The following is a 19,698-nucleotide window of genomic DNA, read 5'->3' as shown; positions in this document are numbered from 1 at the left end:
GGTATTGATATTGGTATGTTTGGTAGGGATAATCTTCAATTATACTTCTTCGTAGGAGATCCGCTCCGACTCAATATATTACTAAATCTATACATTTATAAGTGTCACCAATTTCATTATAATACTACTACTACTAGTTTAAAAATTTATAATTTGATTACTACTTATGAATTGAGCATCAGTCTCAAGTTGCCGTGGGCGCAACAATGGCGACTAAGCTTCCCCTCTTCCGACCAATCACACTCTATCCCCCGCCGCATTTCGCCGCCAAGCCCCGCCTCATCGCCGCCCTCTCCTTCAGCGCAAACTCCCCTCTCTCCTTCTCATATGGCCCCTCCCTCCACAAAGGCCACTCCCCTCTCCCTCTCGAATCACCAATTCCCACCTCCCCCTCCCTCGACGAAGCCGCCTTCACCCGAGTCTTCGACATCTCCGCCCTCCGCGTCCCTTCCGCCATCTGCTCCACTCTCGAAAACCGCCTGCGCGGCCACCTCCTCAACTGGCCCCGAGTCAGGAACATCGCCAGAGTCCCAGGCGACGAAATTGACGACGAAATTAGGTCAATTTTGCCCCAAGCCGATGAATTAGAAGATGAATCGCTTGTGGCGCTCAACCGTAGGGTGTATGGGAGGGCGGAGGGGGATGGAGAGCAACTGAATGCGGTTCTGTATCGGGATAAGCTGGCCAGGACTTTCAATTCGATAGGGTATGCTAGGTTTAGGAATCTGGCGAAGATGTCGAGACCGAAGAAGGGGAAATTGAGGGATGGTGGTGAGAAGAGGGTGGTGAAGGGTGTTAGGAGGGGTGGCGCGGCGTTGGTTGAGGTTGTTGAGTTGAGTGATGGTGAAGACTTGAGGGGTTTGCTGGGGGAGGATGCTCCACGGCAGCAGAAGTGGCGGGGGCCGACGAGGCTGCTGCTTTTGGATGAGCGGTATTTTGATAAAAGCATTGAGGAATTGCCTCAGGCAATCAAGGTATTTGTGTTGACTTGTTTTCCTTTAGTGTTTCGTTATGAAAGTTTACTTTGTGAACTCATGTTTGTGGCAAATTGAGCTGATAAGTTTATTTGTATTTGGTTTTTAATGAAATTCAGCTGTCAGTTAGCTTAGGAAGCTTTTAACATATTGTTAAAGATAAGCATTCGAGTAGTGGGAGTTGGAGCCTTATTAGGCTCTAAAGGAGAAAGCTTTAAGATGATTAGTTATGAACTAAACATGTCCAGACGCTACTAAATTTCCGGGCAGTGAAATTTACTTTGTGCGCGACTTTCATCCGATGCGATGATTTATTGATGCGACTCTTACTATTTTACTGATGTTATAGTTGTGTGGTTCAGGTTGTTTTCGAAGAGTATGATAGGCAGCACGCAAGATCAGCTTTTGAACTCGTGAAATGCAAATTGACTCTGTTTTATGATTATTGGCAACTGAACGAGGTATTTCTCTTGACCAGTATCATCTGTTGGTGTTTGTTTTACTTTGTTTTTTTTGGTTGTTGTCCTTATCTTCCCTTTCAATTTCATATGGCGCTCGATGGGAAGAGGGAGGATCTCTTAGTTTTTTCTTGTAGCTTCCTCATTTAGAATCATGACTTTATTTTAGTTAGATTTTGTGGATAGGATTTATGACGTGAAACTCTCAACATTAATTGCTTTGTGTTACCATAAATTTCATATTTTCCATTGCGAAAACATAAATTTGCAGATTCTGGAGGCTTTGCTTCCGAAAGGAATGATCGTTCCTTCATCTTTTGAAACAGTTGGACACATTGCGCACCTGAATCTTAAAGACGAGCATCTTCATTATAAACACCTCATTGCTAAGGTATCTCCTTGTTAGTACAGATAGCTTTTGAATTCGAGTGGAATTATAAATTGCTTTAAGATACTTATCTATCATTTTCATCGGGTTTATTTTCTTTCTACTTATGTTGACATCAGGCGGTATTGGATAAGAATAAGCCAAAGATACAAACAGTCGTAAACAAAGTCGATTCAATTCAAAATGACTACAGAACAATGCAGCTCGAAGTTTTGGCAGGAAACAATTCTCTTGTGACGACATTAGTGGAGAATGGAATCCAATTCCATGTTGATTTAGCAGCAGTGTAAGTCCAAAACAGGCGATATGTAACTTTTGTTCCACCATGAAGTCATAGTTTAATCTTAAATCTATTTTCCTATTTGTAGATATTGGAACTCGAGGCTTGCAACTGAAAGGCAGCGGCTGCTAAGTTGCTTCACCAAGAGCGATGTTGTGTGTATGTTAGTGTACATTACCTGAATCAATCATAACTTAAAGTTCCCTAAAATTTCAGAATCAACTTGTGCTAGTCTAATGAATTGTTATGTCTTAATGTGTTTCATAGTTACAAACTGACATTCTGGCATTGCCCTAACCTGAAGCACCAAATGGTTAAATCAGCATAAGGTGACAAAAATGTAGATTTGCACTTGAGTTGCTTGAAGCTGGTCCATGACATCCGTTTTTTGTATAAAAACTTATGTTGATTTAATGATCTCATGTCAAACTGTTGAAATGCGAATTATACGCTGGCCCATTTAGTGTTGAGCATCGATAGTTTGACATCCTATACTAGCTGACATTTTCTTTTAAATGTGTTAATGAAGATGGAGTTCTTTGTCACCTTGAACACTTTTATCGCATTCCACTTATAAATGATAAATTTGGTTAACCTTCAGCAATCTCTCTCCCTGAATACAGGTGATGTTTTTGCTGGGGTTGGTCCAATTGCCATCTCTGCTGCAAAGAAGGTCAAATATGTGTATGCTAATGATCTCAACCCTTGTGCTGTTGACTATCTTGAGAAGAACTGTGTCCTCAATAAACTTGAAAGGAAAATTCAGGTATGGAGTGTCATCCTCGTGCCATTTTTTAGTTCTAGTATTGTTAGTATGCCTTGAATCTGTACAGTTTGCCGCTAGGCCCTAATTGTTATATTAGGCCTAGCCCGTCGTTTGTGTGCCTATTTATATAGTAGGGCATATAATTCTGTAATCTGAAAACAATCGGTTCTCCGTTTTCTGCTCGTGGACGTAGCCAACACAACGTTGGTGAACGACGTAAATTTTGTGTCTCTTTACGTTTTTGTTTGTCTTGATTACATAATTGTTCTATTCTGACACAACAAGTATATTCCAGATAATCACGGCAAGTCGTCACATTTTGAATGATGAAAATTTAATTTTCCTTACTAGCTTCCACATTCCATGAAAGCTGTGGAGTCCTGTTTTTTTTAACCAGTTCCCCTTTCAAACTCGAGCGCTATTCGACAGATTGTTCTGTCAATGCCTGACTGTTCCTTTTACAATCTATAAGTCCGAAGTGTGGGGAATTAAATGGAATTTTGGATATGTCGAGGATAATTTTATCAACTTCATGTTCTGCCTATTTGTAGGTATTTAACATGGACGGGAGGAGATTTATTGAAACTGTTTTTGCTTGCCAGAAAGCTCAACCCATCACTCAAGTCGTCATGAATTTGCCACAGGATGCAGCTGAATTTCTTGGTATACAAAGCCACATGCCTTACTTTTCTTCTTCCAAGTGTTTCATCTATGCACCCTTATGTTGGTTCATGTCTATGTATTTGTTACTCTTTTTACAATGGGCATATTATTCTCTTCATAACTCTACCTTAGTATAATGTTTTCCATCACATTTGGTCTTATAAATTATAACTCTATGGTTGCCTCTGAAAATCCGCTAAATCAGTCGGGGCTAGCTAGTATTTGCAATTTCAAGTTCATACAAAATCTAAGTTCTCTCTCGGTGCAGATTCCTTCAAGGGACTTTTCCATGGACTCAACCTTGGTAAAGGTTGTACTTTGCCAAGAATTCATGTTTACGGTTTCTCAAAAGCTCAAGATCCCGAATTCGATTTTCACGAGGTACAATCTTATTCGTGCATCATGCACACAAGGTTGAATTGGTTGTTTAGACTGAAGTTGTTTGATCATAATACTATCTGCTCTACCCATCTTCAGAGAATTAGAATTGCACTGTCAGAGGTGGCTTTCGATGTACAGATGCACAGGGTCCGCCTCGTCGCCCCCGGAAAATGGATGCTGTGTGCATCGTTTGTCGTGCCAGAAAGAGTGGTATACTGTAGAAGAGGTTAAAATCCATGAAGACGACTTGTAAACTTTGAATTATTCTTCATATAATTAATTTTCTTTGGTGAATATTTGTAGAGGTGAGAAAGTAGGTTGGTTGAGGACCACATACACATGGTACAGTGGGTTTTTATTGGGTTTTGTTAATTTACTGTCTGTGTCAAGGTACAAGCACAACTAACAGGAGACAGGCAGAGCAAACATAGTTTGTTTTGCATGAAAAAAGGGGTGTTGAAAAGATGTACGTTTTGAGTTGATTTACAGTACAAGCACACATTTGATATTGTGATGTGTATACATATGGCCCAGATTTAAGCCTTAAATCTTTCTTTCAAGCCTATTTACTTACCACATCTGATTTCACCCAAAACTGTAATGCACTGTTTCTGTTTGTATGAGAGAGAGATTGCAGCTATGAATCCCAACTGAGATTTGCTTCTCTCTCTACCCACAATCCACACCAATCAAATCTTTAACAAAACTACTCATTTATTGGTCAACAAGACCTAGACTCAAGCCAAGACCGATTCTATGTGGCATTGCTAAGAGATTCAATCGAACAATAATCATAAGACTCAATCTTATTTAACAACAATTAAGACTGAAACAAGGTCAATTCTATGTGGTATTCGTCCGAGATAATTAAGACTCAAACCAAGGCCAATCCTACGTGGTATTGTTTCGAGATTAAGTATCGGGATGGTTGACACACAAAGTTCTTAAGTAACTTAAGTTAAACCCTAGGTTAACTTGGGGCATCGAATCACTAATACTTGATAAGCGCTCATTCTCTATATTTTTAGTTGTTAGTTTAATAGTGTTTTGGCCCATTTTTGTTATTGAAATTGTAACGTTTTAGTGAATGATGATGGTGGATTTGATCGGAATGTTCATCGGTTGTGAAATCAAATCAAACTTTAGCTTAGCAATATCATCCAAAATTTTCAGGCAAATTAAAAAAACCACCTTAATTATTGCATACGGACAAGAAATAGACCGAGACAGTCAATGGAGTGAGGGAGAATGTGTTCGATTCAATTTGAAGCCAAAAATTATTTTATTCCTAAATTGAGTAGTTACAAATTAATAAGAATAATAATAAATTTAAAATAATAATATTAAATTCTTTGGAAATTTTCTTTGAAAGATACTTACTTTGCATTCATAAACGTTACTATTCCTTGTAAATTTTGGTGTATGAACTTATTGCCACACAAACTTTTATTTTATTCTCTATTGTCAATTTGTCACTCTACAGAGGATCCATTTTTTAAAAAATATAAAATATAAAATTAATCATAGTACTTAATCAAAATTAACGAGCTAGCCCAAGTTAATCATCTAAATTTATACACAAACACAACATATTTAAATAGAAATGGATGGCATAATTTATAAAGATTTGTAAGTGGAACACCTAAATTGAACCGACAATGTTAATGTGAGTTAATGAATTTAATATACGCCCTAAACGAGCCTAAAGTATCTCCTAATGTTTTTTATTATCATATTGTAGTTACGTACCGAGTAACTGAAATAACTACCTAAACTCCAAGATCACTAATATATACTCCCATTTCATTTTCCTTAAAAAAAGAAGATCTATTTGTATCCTATTAACATTTGGTTGGTACATATATAGCGAAATGCTATGCAAATTGAGCTTTATTCGTGAGCACTGCTCTCGTTTAGGTAAAGTTAGTCTCATTTGTTTTGTTTTATACATACATTTTGGTTCTAGCTCAACAATTATCAATAATATTAACTTTACCAATTACTATATAACAATCAAATGCTGTTCATTTTCCTTATAACTTCAAATTAATAAATAAAAGAAGAAATCGAGTTTCGATTCTAAAACGTTGAAAACTAAACAAGCAATGTCAATCTGACTATCGATCAAGTGAGTGATACCAAATATTGAAGTAAAGATTGATACTAGGTTTTTTGTCCTCAGTCCACAACCGTGCTTTTCTAACCTCGACTATTGTTTATGTAGTGTCGGGTGCCATGGAGTTCGATTTTCTTGTCTTCTTTGTTTTGTATTTTGTGGTATGGATGAGATTCCACTACTATCTTTTTCTTTATTTGGGCGTTTTTGCAATATGGCTCTTGACCGCTTATTTCTCTTAATAAAAAAATGCTGACTAAGTGAAAACGATACTTGCGAACATCGCTCGCATAAGTTATAACATAACATCTCTATATATCATGAAACATACCTTACTCAGATTGCAATTTCCTTCATATTTACATAATTTATGCACATATAAAAGTAGTTTAGGGTATGCAGATACCACAGTTGAATGGCCAATAAGAAATAGGCTAAAAAGAGTCTTTTTCCCACAGCTTTATTGGTTTTACTCACAGTTGCTGTACAAATCTATACTCATTACACATCTTGTACTTGTTCTTGCAGCCCCTTTGCCCGTATGGATCTATCTATACAATGTATGTATATACACACACACTCTCTCTCTCTCTCTTCTCATTGAGGTGTTTGTTTGTTTGTTTACTCCCAGTTAGAGTAAGTTCTCAGAGATAATCCCTGTGTTTCAGCTCTCCCGATGCAGAATAAACTGCGCTGAGGAAATGCCTCTCTTAAATCGCCTCTGACACTCTCAACCCTCTCTAGCTAGGGTTTCCGTACACCCCCCACCCTTCTTAATTAATTATACCTCATATCACTTTATAATTAATTAATTAATTACTCTTGTGGAACAATGGTAGTAGTAATTTAATTGATTATCATTTCATAATTAAATAGATAAAACGAGTGAGTAAATTAATGCATGGGCGAAAGCCAGTATTAATGAGAGAGAGCGATGGTGGAGCCTAGAATTTCAGAAAATGTATCGCCGATTGTGGAGATGAAAGTAGTGTTACAACCAAAAAAGTAAGCAAAAACGCTGTGATTTCGGAAGTGCGCAGAGATATGCATTCATTCTCTTCTCCCGCTAGTAAGAGAGCTTCAGCGACAGATCAACGCCATCAAATGATCCCGAATTCCTCATTTCCCCCTCCACCACGTCGTTTCTCCTCCCCGATCTCGCCGCCGGCGGGAAGAAATCGTACTCCATCACCACGTTGTTTCCCCCTTCCAAACCGCCGGCTCCTTTTCTGTGCACCGCCACAACATCCACCTGCAAAATTTTAAATATAATGAAAAAGATAAATCTTCAAAGTAAAAGTGAGATGAAGAAGACGAAAAAACCTGCGGCGGTTCTAGATTATGATGAATCAACGCATCTCCGAAATCGAGGCCTAGAAATCGGCGATGATCGCCACATTTATACACCGCAGCGCCATTGATCTTCTTCTTCTGCACAAAATCAGATCAAAACCAGCTCAAATCCGATTTCTAGGTCTACATTGATGAAAAATAGGGGTTTCTCATTTTCCGAGCTGAATACCTTGTGGCAAGCATTGCACTGGAGAGAAAAACACTTCTCCTCGCCGTGGCTCTGCAGAATCCGGCAATCGAGGCCGGGGAAACCGACCGGATTCCAGCTCGGTCCACACGATTGGAGCTGATGTTGCTGGAAACGGAGGTGATTCATCTCCGGAAACGGGAGCGGGAAGCCGGATCCAGCTCGATCGGGCTCCGTGACGACCTCGCCTTGCTCCCGGAGGCGCTCCAGCTTCGCGACGCCCATCCCGCGCCGCGGCTGCTTGTGCTTCTTCGCGTCGCCTCCGTTTCCTCCGCCGCATTTGAACTTTCTCCGCCCCGAGCTGCGGCGCGGTGGCTGGTGATCGGTGGTTTCGTGGTCCATTGCGTTGAGGAGTGGGGATTAATGGAACAGTAGCGGTGTGTGGAAAGGGAAATTGCAGAGAGAGAGGGAGAGAGGGAGAGAGAGGAGAGAGGAAGCGGAGAAGTACAGCTGAGAAACGCGAAATGTGTCCATAATGAGCAAACATGGAGATTTATGTAGAGTTTTTGGGAATTTGTCTTTAGTCATTTTCAGCTCTTTTTTTTAAAAAAAAATCATGGGTTTTAGTTTCAATGGCTGGGATTGATTTCATTTGTCTAGATCAGATTTAAGAGAATTTTGTTTGAGATTCCCAATTTGATTTAAGTGATTCAGTACTGTGAAAACAAATATATCCAGCCATTTATTTCCAAAACCCTAATATATCACCCAATATAAGTTTTTAAGAATTTTACTTTATAATTCTATTTAATCATGGTCAAAATAAAAGCAACTCATTAAGGATACGTGCAACGTCGTGTAAAAATTGCTACGTCGCAGGTCAATTGTACGTGTAAAGGTGTGGACGTGCATGTCACGCGCCCATCTGGACTGGTTTAGATTGTGATGCTTTTATTTTAAAAATAAGAAACGGGAAAAATAAATAGTTTCCGTGAAGTGCTTCTAAGTTGTTGGGGCATGTAGGAACACAAAATGTAAAAATAGCTACCAAATTTATGAATAATGTTTGTGAAGTGCTTCAGTATAGTGCCACAAGTCCTAGTAAGATCTAAAGTGTCTTATTTTACTCAATTAAACTAAACACATTAATTACCTTAAACAAAGTTGCATCCGAGTGTAAGTATTATATGCAAAACGAACATAAGATCCATTTATAGTGATATCGTTTAGTGTAACATGAGTACTTATAAGCTACTGTGTGTGTGTGTGTGTGTTTTAACAAAACTATTGGCCTATTTAAGTTAAGAATTCGAACATAAGATCATCCTAGATTTTTGTTCCAAATTAAGAATAAATGTCTAAACATAAAGATATTACTTTATTACTCTCACATGTTGTAAGTACTCTTAAAAAAAGCAATCATGATCCCCAACACCTAGCAGTAGTCAAAACCTATGCTTTTGAAATAATACCATAATAAGATCAGTTTGAAATCCATACTCACACAAACATTGTGTATTTGATTATTGAACACACACACACACACACACACATACATGCATACATACATAGATATATACATACATGAATTGATTCCCTAAAATAGCATACTGTCGAGGCGAAAAGCATGAAGATGAGAACGTAGGGCTGCAAGATATGAACCACAGGCTTACTTGTTTTGGTTGTTCATGTTTTGAGTGTTAGGAATAGGATGTGTCACCATTTCCAGCACTCATACACACTCAGATTTGCCTCACCTTTCCTCCTCTGCATTTCCTCATAATTATCCTATGCTTTCTCTTTCTCTACAAAAGCTGGTTGCTATTTTATTACTATTATAAAAGTTTGTTTCTAATAAAGTTTGATGTATATTGCTATAGCTTATATGGATGTGACATTGTCACTTAATTTCAATTTCTATGGATGATTTTAGTAGTTCCATTTATAGTGATATAAGATGACAATAATTTAGAGAATGTTTTTTTCCCAAAGTTGTAATAATATTTTCAAATTAACTATTTTTGTGACTACTAATTACTAGTATTTGATTACTAGCAGTTCCATTTATAGTGATATAGGATGAAATTCATTTTTGTACATTGTTTTTTTTAAAGCTGTGACAATGTTTTCAAATGAATGATTTGGTGAGTGCTAGTATTTATTTAACTAATAATCAATTGAATAAATGTAGTGATCTCTTCGTCTCATTGTAAGTAGTCTATTTAATTTGGTTTGGACATGTAGTTTAAACAAGTTTTGTTTGGTGTGTAAAGTGACAGTTCTACTAAATTAAGTAACTTTGTGTGTATAAAAACATCTTTTTTTTTATAATAGGTTATTTATAATGCGACATTCCAAAAGGATATATTCCTGCTATATAGTACTCCCTCCGTCCCGCACTACTCGCACTTATTTCCTTTTTGGACGTCCCAAGTTACTTGCACTCTTTCCATTTTTAGTAAAAAATTTCACCTACAGCCGTCATTTTTGACTTTCCTATACACTCATTCCTTAATCTCCGAGCCGAAAAGGAAATGAGCGAGTAGCTCGGGACGGAGAGAGTACTCCATAACCTTTATTTGTTTATTTGTATGCATAAAATCAGAATCTGGTCAAACCTTTATAATAGAAAACAGTGGGAAATAAAGTTTTACAGTTTTTTTTTACTATTTTTATATGTCTTGTAGGATGGATAGTTTTCACAAATCAAGTAAATAATCTCGTATAATGATGAAAATAAATGTGACTGAATTTTCTTTTGAAAAATGCAGGGTAGTGTTTGGGCGCATAGCCCGAAAATTGGAATTCTATGCAGAGGTTGGTGTTGGTGGAAGAGCCCCAAAATCCGTCGTGTCTCTCCAAAATCGAACAACCAAACACGTGTCTCCCGGCACGTGCCAGCTAGAGCCGCCTTCGCTTGGCCGAGGAAAGATCCCCTACACCGCGCCCACAGCGGAATAGACCAATGATATGAAGAGAGAGGGGTTGGGCTTAGGGGGACCACCCATGCCATATCAAGTAAAAAAATGATTCTTACCGTTAGCTGTTTGGGTTGAGGATCGTCTGTGGATTTGTACTAGGCGTGGAAGCCGGTTCGGGAAAGTGGGCCCCGTTGGATGACGTGTTCGCTAATTACTAGTCTACTACTTTCTCACTGGATTTTTTTGTCACTCTTTTTACAATTATTTATTGCTCATTTATGTGCGTTCAAGTTTTTGTATTTTGTTAATCTAATGACCAAAAAGCACAATGATTGGATGTGGTTTTGTTGGGATTATTTTACAATTCAGCACTTTTTCATGTTATTAATATTAACAAAGTTAGCATTACCAAAAGATATATTAACAAAGTTATACAAATGAAATGAATGATTATATAATCTTTAGATGTGTTCGCTCATTTGTGAAAGCTAGACAATCTTTGATTGAACCCACTTTTTGATAAAAAAAAAATAAATCCATATTTTAAATGATCTGATGATACTATTTCTCTACAATAGAAATATGTATATACTAATTACACCACATGCTTTAGGCTAATGGATTTGTTTCCTCTTATCTGCATTAATTAATTAATTAATTAAAGTTCAACTCTGATTTATTAAAGTCCAATACCCTAGTCTAGTCCATGTATCTTTCATACTATTGAGGTCGTTAGATGTTGCCCTGCTTGTGGTCGTCGCCTTCCCCTTCACATTGGGTTAGACGTCCTTTGTCTAATTGCCAAGGCTCGTCGTCACTTGGAACGGGGTGCATAATTGGCTGCCGGAGCTGTGTTTCGTTCTCTTCAGTCTGACGGCTTCTCCATTATTTGCTCACGTTTCGCAATGGCCAACATTCTCCCAAGTCTTCACGTACTCGAAAGACTATTTTGTTCAATTAATCGGCTAACTATTATCCAAATTGGTTAATCCTAAACCGACTAATCGTCTATAAAAAAATCAAATATAATTCCTTTTAACCCTTTTGGTCTTCGTAATGGGCCGTAATGGGCATTTGGTCCACGCTTTGGCTCAATAATCTATGCTCTTAATCTCTCTACATCACAATCCATTCAAAACGAGAGTATTTTGTATACATCAAAATTCAAGATTTTGAATACCATTTGAATGATTTTTCGGTTTTGAATCACTCCCAAACTTTGACATGAGATGAGACCAAATCACTCCATAAATATCTCCTATTTGTGGCAATTGCAGTAGCATTATAATGATACAAAAAAATGAAACAACTTTAGGGGAAGAAGCACCATTTATTTTTATGAAAATAAAGCAAAAACATTTTAATATAAAGTTCAACAACGACTCTGCTGGGGATCGAACCCAGAATCTCTGGTTCCGTAGACCAGCGCCTTATCCATTGGGCCACAGAGTCTTTGTTGATGTTTGTTTGCTTGTTCGTTATATGATTGGACACCTAATATAGGGAGAATTATGCAAACCTGCTGTAGTACAAGTAAAGGTCTAAGGGACATGGATGAACACATAATTTTTTATTTGGTGGAGGCTACATATAATATATCGACAATAATGGTGAAAAAGATAAATAATTTTGTACAAATCTGTTAGTCGTCATTTTCACTCTTCTATTCCTTTTTTAATTTCTCCATAACCCCTCCTGCCCTTTGAATCTGGTGGTTCAGATAGAAACCGATGCTTAGTGTGGAGATTTAACCTGATTATATTTATAGAAAGAAAAAGAATAACTTATTAGGGTCTTAGGCCCCTTTTGACCCTTACTATGCCTACCCTTGTTGAAAAATATCTAAAATTCAATCTTGTAGTAGCTTTTCTCGATATGGGTTTTCCACATAAAATAAATCTTCTCTACGATTTTATATTCTACATCAACTTTATTTCCATGGTTTGGTTCCAATTTTTTATCCTCCATGAGAGTAATTGTGTCACGACCGCCCTTTAGGGTTAATAAATACGGGTGGTCGCGACTTAAAGAAATTTAAACCAGGCGAAGAAAAAGACTAGGGTTTCATTAAAGAGAGTTTGACCAACACTTATTATTCAAAAACGACAAGGGTTTAACATTATCCAAAACACATCAAGTCTTAAATTCTTCGAAAATAAGTAGGTTCAAAGTCAATCGAATAATGAGTAAAAATAATATCCCAGCGGAAGCGTTCAAGAGAAGGAGTGTCGTCATGTATGAAGACACAACGACACCCAAAGTTTAAAGACAACCAAAAAGGGCTCCAATTTTATTTGTGCTCAACACCAGCAGATGCTTGTCGCCGCTCAACCTGCACATAAGGAAAACACATGCAAGGCTGAGTACTATAAAAATACTCAGTGGACTTATGCCGAAAATAAGTTATCAAAAGAATATTTTTCATGCCATCAATAAGTAACCATCGGGGTTTTAGCTTTAGAAAGGCCCGAGGCACTAAAATCATTCCCATTGTAAAAAGTCGACTGATCAGTCATTTTCTCATAGACGTTAACCATATCTGCACATACATGACATGGAATGTGGCCACAAACCAAGTCACTAGACTGGCCAACCCGTACGCTGGCACACGGTCTACCATAGGTAAGTGCATAGACCATGACGGATGGATACGTTACTTGGTGAAGGCGATTCACAACCTTCTCCATCAACCCATTCTCAACACCACTGTGTAGATTTGTTTCCTTCATGATTGAAGTCGACTTCTCTTCCTCTACGGTTATCCTTTCTCTCGCAATACCATCTTCCAACAAAAACTCTTTTTTCTACTAAAATTGGGGTTGCACGACGGAGAGAACACGGCTGGTGGAGATGGCAAATTGTCTAACAATTCTTCCTTCTCCTTTTTCAATGAGCTCGGGACAACAACTTGTGGATGTGGATTAGCGACCAATAACGGAGCTGTCACGGGCAGTGGTTGCAAGGGCCGGTAAGCCCCTGGTGAGGCGTAGGGCGGCAGCTCTAAAGATGATGCCGGACTTGACTGCTGTAGCAGACGATCTGATTGCCTTGGCGGCGGCGGTGCAGCCGCAGTAGGCAGTGGCGCTGCCGAGCGGCGGTGGTTGTATAGACCGCAAAGGTTTGTATTTGTGCAGCCATTAGTGCTACTCGACATGGGGATTTTGTGGGGGCACGTCCAACTAATAGGCGGGTGCCTACAAGTCGAGGTCGTGTATTGCCTCGACTGCTCGTATGAAGAATTCAAGTCGGTGAAGGGCGACTGCCGGTATAGTGGTGGTTCCATCAGCGGAGGAGCACGAGTTTCTCCAACACGGCAACTAGAAGTTTGGAAGGGCGGATCCCAGCAAGTTGGACGACGCCTAGGCGCTCCCAAATCAAAATCTGCATAGGGTTGCCGTCCATACACTGCTTTTGACGCTTGCAAACTTTTCACACGACGATTGATTTCTTCACATCGTGATTCCAGCTTGGAGGTAGCTGCATCCAATAGATTGATTAGTTGTTCATAACGCCCCATTCCAGTTTAGTGCGGTGTCTGCCTGTAGGTTTGCTGGTTTGGCCTCTCGAGGCGAGAAGGCATCCCTCGGAGATGTGGTGGCTGAGGCTGGTCATAAGTTCAGACTCCCCTCGATCGTCTCTGTCCTGGCAGGTCCCACGGTGCCTATCTGGGCTGCCCCAATCACTGGTGGTGGGACCGATATGGCGAGTCCCAGCAGGTTCGGAGAGCGGCCATGAAATAATATATGAAAGAAGATGGAGGTGGAAAATAGGGAATACGTAAGTGGGAATTTTTGTTTTGATGACTGAGTGTTTGGGTTACTGATGAAAGAATATGGAGGATTAGGTGTGGCTGTGATGGTGGTGTGGCGACTGAAATTTAATTATTATTTTTATATTGGTGACTTATTTGGGGGATATGGATGAACGAAGATGGAGGATGAGCACGGGATGAAAGCACCAGTTGTTAAGGACCTAAATCCTTAATGAATCGATAAAACGGAAAATAGCAAGATAAAGTGAATCCGGCGCACATGAGGGTCGGCGAAGATGATAAGGCGCCCGTGAGGGTCGACGGAGATAAGATCTGGGCGGCTGTGCGCGGAAGCTTCCCGTCGAGCAGCGACTTCAGAACCAAAACGTGGGGTGTCAGAATTAGGATCAAAATACTATTTCATTCATTGATTGATTAAAATGATAACAGAAGAATGAATCAAAAACCTCCACCCAAAACCATCGACTTCTCTCTCTCCTTCTACTGTATCCTCTCAACTTAGAACACCCAAAAGTTTCAGCACTCAAAAGGAAGATTTCAGAGACACACACCAAAATCCCTGCACTCTCTCACTCCCTATTTCTCTCGCCGAAAGGATCAGAATAAGATCCCAAAACAGAACCCGGAGGTCACGGAAATTGATTATTCGAGTTCAAATTAATTATCATCACTTTTCCCAATAATAAACAACGCCTACAAGAATGAAGACATGACAAAACCCCACAAATCAACACACACCAAAAACAAAATCAAAATTCAAAAATCAAAATCATCATGATTAGGCTTAGGAGAAGTGAGCAAAGCCGTGTAAAGCCTAAGCCTATCCTCCCCAAGCGACGAGCACCTCGACAGCGGCCGCCGAGGCCTTATAAAAGAGAGCGAAGTGAGCGTGAGGCGGTGCCGGTACCGCCTCCACGCCAGCTGGATCGCCACGGCCGCCCACGTCCGCCACCCGGGCGAGTAGTACCTCGCGCTCCTCTTCACCTTCTCGCTCACGAACGTGTACCGGAAGTGCTGCGTCACGTACTTCACGTCCTCCGCCTCGAGCCCGAAGGCCTCCGTCGTCTCCAGGGTCACCAGGGACGAGGAGGACGGCGGGAGCCTCTCCACGAATGGCCTCCTCAGGCACCACGACAGGAGCTCGTCTCCCGAGAAGTTCCCCGGGCCGAGCATGCAGCAGCTCTTCACGCCGTCGCGGAGGAATTGGCTGCTTTGGAGATGGCCTCGCACGATGAAGAGCATTCTTTGCACCGGATCGCCTTCTCTTGATATCTGAAAGAAACGTCACGTTTGATTCACGTTTAGCGTTATTATCATAACTTTTGTTTTAATTATGTACTATTGTTATTTGTTTTGTTTTATATGTTTATTCTTATTCCAATTTCCAATACCTTAGGAGTTACTATTATTGACGTCGTTAATTCTATATAGTAGTACTTAGAATTCAAAGTTTGATTTGTTGAGCTTCAAATAAATGAATAAAAGCAAGTGAATTTTGACGTACCGTTTCTCCCTTTGTGAAAATGAGAGATTTGACTCGGTCACATATGTTCTCGAGCACGAGATTGTCCATGTGCTGGAACAATGGCACCTGTCTCACCAAGTCCAAACACAGATGATACTTGATGTCTCTCCTGAGGCCTTCTGGAAGATTCCGAGTCATCTCACATTCATCGACCCCGCGCATCGCCGCCCACCGTTGCCTCTCGTAGTTGCGCACCCTCTGCTTGAATGCCTGCGGCAGCCGCCTCTTTCTCATCCACCATTCTATATTCCGCATCTTCAACTGCATCGCTTGCTTCTTCGACGTAGTCGCGTGCAAGAAAACCTAGTCATGTACAACAACGACACATGTCTTTTTAAGAGGTAAAATTGTAACAAGGGGGGGCGGGCAATTCGTGTCTGGTCGACCCTAAAGAAAAATTAGGTGCTCATGGCAGTCTGGTCGTCCCCCTAAATATTTCATTGAATTGATTTCAACTACTCGAAAGATTTAATTTACGTACCTTGATGTTACCGATTAACATTGTGACGAGCAACAGTCCGGTGGTGAGGACAATAATAATGAACACCACTTCTAACCAGTCAGTCGTGCTCTCTAGGTTCCCAAAAGTACTGTTCCATTTACAATATCATCATTTCCTAAATCAAAAATAGTTAATGGTGCAAGATATGCAAATCGGATAGTAGAAACCAAATGTTACCGTTCAAGTTGCGCGCCATGACTTGCCCATTCATCCTATTACACCCAGTACGAATTGTACCGGTTGTACTAGGATGTTGCACACCACAACTTGTTAACAAGATGCAATATTTTAAATTTTCACTATCTATAACGGCTATCTGAGGACCAAAATAATGGTATGTCATACCTGAGAGTCATCAGTCCCCAAAATATGGGAAACAGTACTTTCTCGAGACGGTTATTATTGGTGACGAGCTGCACGGTCCACTTATAAACGCCATAGTCAAAATTGTCGTAATTTTGAAGGCATGAAGACCTCGCATGCCTATTCTCTCCCCATATGAATCTCGTTCTATCACTAATGAGATCTTTATTCCCATAGTAAATTGAATGTTGACATGCCATCATTTTTATGTCGCAGCCTTTGGTCGTCGTGCATTGATCCCTCAAGCATCTCGCACCTCGCTGGATGCCTAGCAAGTACCAGCACGCCCCTACAGCCTGGTTTGCAGCATGGAGTGAACGAACGAGAAAACAAAAAACATCTTACCAATTAAGTTGCAGTTATTCGTTTAGCTAGAACAAAGGAACGTTGTCAGAGTACTTACGTGGGACGCCACAAAGTAGGCGATCATGTTGAGAGCAATGCCCCACCAAACGGAGCTGAAAATGTAGGTGCCGGAGAAATTTTGCATGCGGCGGAGCAGGCACACCGAGTGGTAGATTTTGGGCAAGTATTGGAACACGAACATTACCAACAACACCGTCATCACCACCGTCGTCCATCCTCTTTCTAGAAGCTTCGGGATGATCACCCAGATTACTATCTGCACCAAATATATCTCATATCAATTCTAGTACAATCTTACAAATTCATCAAACATATAACAATTTTATCACTTTCATCACACGCTTAAATTATGTTCTGTGGCTCAACTATTTTTATGATTTCTAGACATCAATTTCATACGAACTAAAACCATTTTTTTACTAACTCTTCTGATAAAATGATTTGGTAATCTGAGGTAAATAATTATATTATTAGTTATTTTAAGATTTTAATACTATGCATGCATCACATATATCTCCACCCCACTATTGAAATATACTACTACGTTAACCGTTGTGGAAAAATGGTGAGGACTATAGTTGTAATATTAAAAATAAAACTAGATAAATAGAGTAACTTATTGCATGGTGAGGAGACGATGTTGTGACACGAGTCAACACAAACAAACACAAGAGGACATAAACAATCATATGAGCTTGTGAGAAACAATCGGTGTGAAGCTATCATATTAATACACAAACACAATTTCAACATCATATTTTGTCTTGTTGCTTCATAAAAACTACATTGCACAATATGCGGTCTAGTTCAAATAAGAACAATATACTGTGACTTTATACGTTCAGTGCAATAAATTGTGCTACTCGATTAATGACATAAGCCAAATATTATAGGAGTAAAATTTTTCACGTTGGACCTAAGAAGACATTTTCTAGGTTCTAAGCAAAAATTATTTTGAAATCCAAATAAAAATTTCAAATTTAATTAAATAATAGTAGTAGTAATATTTTCAGTAACTATAATTTTAACATAGAATTACTAAAATATCCCTACAAAGTTTCAAAATTGATGGGGTGCCGGCCGGCCCCACCCCACGAAATTAAATTACGCACAACGTGTACAATTTACTGTTTTGAATGTATAAGCTAATGTAGTTTTAACGGTATTTCAGTACGCGCACTAAGAGCATCCACAACCGTGCTCTTGCCAACTAGCACGGTTGTGGACCCGACCCCACTTTTTTCTGCTTGCTCTTAGGCAAGAGCACAACACCCATAGCTTTCTCTTCCGCAAGTACGAGCACAAGGGTCCCACCATTCTATTATTCAATTTAAATAAAAATATTTCCGCAAAAGTAAAATGCATTAAAAATACCCGGAATAATATTACAAATTATAAAAAAAATAAAAATTACATAATTAAAATCATAAAAATTAAAAATTACATAATTAAAATCATAAAAATTAAAAATTACACAATTAAACTCCTAAAAAATAAAAATTACATAATTAAATTCATAAGTGGCCGAATTTCGTCCAAATGGATGATGAATGTGTGTATTTATAGATGATTTTGAGATTAATTTTTTTTAAATTTAAAAAAAATTCAAAAAAATGGTAATAAAACGGCTATATTTTTTAGAATTCGAATTTTTTTTTTGTATTATTTTCGATTTAAAAAAAAATGTCAACTGCCAATAGAAACACGTCACGTCGCCCTGCTCGCTGGCACGGCCGTGCTCTATGCTAAGAGCACGTCCGTGCCAGCGGCAAGAGCGCAGCGGCGGATAGGAGTGTCCTTGCCAGCGACAAGGACGGACGGATGGTGAGTGCTCACTGTTGTGGGTGCTCTAAAATCGATATCAATATAAAAAAAGTTGACCATACCAAAATTTCCGTACACTGAAAAAGTTGGATAAGGCAACAGTATCATATTTACTCATGACGACATTTTCGATACGATATGCGGCTATGACAATTTTCAGTCCACATTTCCTTTAGTAAAATATCGTAAATCTTTGCGATCGAATGACTGACCTGGGGCAAGGGGAGGATGACGAAGAGGTCGAACGAGAAGCCCTTGCGCGACTTGAGGTACTTGAAGGCGACCGAGGCGCGGTCATGCACTCTCCGGTCGTCCGGGCTGCGGTTCATGTTGAACTGCAGCCACACGTTCCAGAGGTGCAGCGCGTCGATCATGCAGCGCAGGACGGTGACGGTGACGGCGAACCACCCGTCGACGAAGAGGCACATGCAGCTCTCGCTTATCGACAGCGTGTAGAAGAATAGCGGGTCCACAAACAGCCCCACCGCGCACACGAGGAGGAAGAGGCGGTTCCACTCCTGCACCCACGCGGCCCTGGGGTCGAGGACTCGCCCCCAGAGCCGCCGCTCGAGGCGGAGGAATCCACAATTGCCGCTGCAGATTTCCGAATTGATAGCTTCCTCTTCTTCCAATTCTTCTGGATCGTCGGAATCGGAGCTGGTGGCGTAATTGTAGCCGAGGCCTTGCTGCTCTTGGCGATTCGGCATGGTTGATTCAGTTTATTGGTGGTGAATTAGGGATTGGATTTTGAATCTGGTGGGGAGAGGGGGGAATACGAGGTTGGTGAAGGCTGAGATGAAGGAATTTTGATTGCAGATATGGGAAGGAGGAGATGGGTGTGGAATTACGGAAATGGCCCTGTGGTTATACGTCGATTTCACGGCTTTGTTTTGGAGTTATTTGGTGTTTTGTTTTTTTT

At 39.8% G+C, this 19,698-nt stretch overlaps 3 protein-coding genes and 1 non-coding gene across 4 annotated transcripts; 1 reads left to right on the top strand and 3 right to left on the bottom strand.

Moving 5' to 3' along the window:
- The first annotated feature begins 28 nt into the window (after positions 1 to 28).
- On the top strand, positions 29 to 4,282 carry LOC121776046 (tRNA (guanine(37)-N1)-methyltransferase 1). The gene is made up of 9 exons (XM_042173163.1): positions 29 to 974; positions 1,337 to 1,435; positions 1,704 to 1,823; positions 1,940 to 2,106; positions 2,189 to 2,259; positions 2,724 to 2,866; positions 3,418 to 3,529; positions 3,798 to 3,910; positions 4,007 to 4,282. The coding sequence occupies exons 1-9, from the start codon at positions 207 to 209 to the stop codon at positions 4,139 to 4,141; spliced, it is 1,728 nt and encodes a 575-aa protein (XP_042029097.1). The 5' UTR covers positions 29 to 206; the 3' UTR covers positions 4,142 to 4,282.
- A 2,617-nt stretch (positions 4,283 to 6,899) lies between these two features.
- LOC121776549 lies at positions 6,900 to 8,013 on the bottom strand. The gene is made up of 3 exons (XM_042173732.1): positions 7,549 to 8,013; positions 7,350 to 7,457; positions 6,900 to 7,278 (listed from the first exon to the last, which is right to left on the bottom strand). Exons 1-3 carry the CDS (start codon positions 7,906 to 7,908, stop codon positions 7,093 to 7,095), a joined length of 654 nt encoding a protein of 217 aa, XP_042029666.1. The 5' UTR covers positions 7,909 to 8,013; the 3' UTR covers positions 6,900 to 7,092.
- Positions 8,014 to 11,806: 3,793 nt separating this feature from the next.
- TRNAR-ACG lies at positions 11,807 to 11,879 on the bottom strand. Its single transcript has one exon. It is a non-coding gene; the product is annotated as a tRNA-Arg (tRNA).
- A 2,949-nt stretch (positions 11,880 to 14,828) lies between these two features.
- On the bottom strand, positions 14,829 to 19,698 carry LOC121777991 (cyclic nucleotide-gated ion channel 4-like). The gene is made up of 6 exons (XM_042175346.1): positions 18,992 to 19,698; positions 16,993 to 17,211; positions 16,572 to 16,885; positions 16,206 to 16,314; positions 15,704 to 16,027; positions 14,829 to 15,471 (listed from the first exon to the last, which is right to left on the bottom strand). The coding sequence occupies exons 1-6, from the start codon at positions 19,484 to 19,486 to the stop codon at positions 14,956 to 14,958; spliced, it is 1,977 nt and encodes a 658-aa protein (XP_042031280.1). The 5' UTR covers positions 19,487 to 19,698; the 3' UTR covers positions 14,829 to 14,955.

The sequence above is a fragment of the Salvia splendens genome, chromosome 18 (assembly GCF_004379255.2).
Source record: "Salvia splendens isolate huo1 chromosome 18, SspV2, whole genome shotgun sequence".
In the NCBI taxonomy this organism is placed as follows: Eukaryota; Viridiplantae; Streptophyta; class Magnoliopsida; order Lamiales; family Lamiaceae; genus Salvia; species Salvia splendens.
The sequence above is the reverse complement of the archived record's forward strand: the minus strand, read 5'-3'. Positions and strand labels throughout refer to the sequence as shown.

What these genes read in the sequence shown, in the direction of transcription:
- LOC121776046 (XM_042173163.1), top strand. Translation starts at nt 207, where the DNA reads ATGGCGACTAAGCTTCCCCTCTTCCGACCAATCACACTCTATCCCCCG. An exon ending in ATAAACACCTCATTGCTAAG is followed by an intron (nt 1,824 to 1,939) that starts GTATCTCCTTGT and finishes TGTTGACATCAG; the next exon opens with GCGGTATTGGATAAGAATAA. An exon ending in AACTTGAAAGGAAAATTCAG is followed by an intron (nt 2,867 to 3,417) that starts GTATGGAGTGTC and finishes GCCTATTTGTAG; the next exon opens with GTATTTAACATGGACGGGAG.
- LOC121776549 (XM_042173732.1), bottom strand. Translation starts at nt 7,908, where the DNA reads ATGGACCACGAAACCACCGATCACCAGCCACCGCGCCGCAGCTCGGGG. An exon ending in AGTGCAATGCTTGCCACAAG is followed by an intron (nt 7,458 to 7,548) that starts GTATTCAGCTCG and finishes GATTTTGTGCAG; the next exon opens with AAGAAGAAGATCAATGGCGC. An exon ending in ATAATCTAGAACCGCCGCAG is followed by an intron (nt 7,279 to 7,349) that starts GTTTTTTCGTCT and finishes AAAATTTTGCAG; the next exon opens with GTGGATGTTGTGGCGGTGCA.
- LOC121777991 (XM_042175346.1), bottom strand. Translation starts at nt 19,486, where the DNA reads ATGCCGAATCGCCAAGAGCAGCAAGGCCTCGGCTACAATTACGCCACC. An exon ending in CCTACTTTGTGGCGTCCCAC is followed by an intron (nt 16,886 to 16,992) that starts GTAAGTACTCTG and finishes GCTGCAAACCAG; the next exon opens with GCTGTAGGGGCGTGCTGGTA. An exon ending in TGGGGACTGATGACTCTCAG is followed by an intron (nt 16,315 to 16,571) that starts GTATGACATACC and finishes TAAATGGAACAG; the next exon opens with TACTTTTGGGAACCTAGAGA.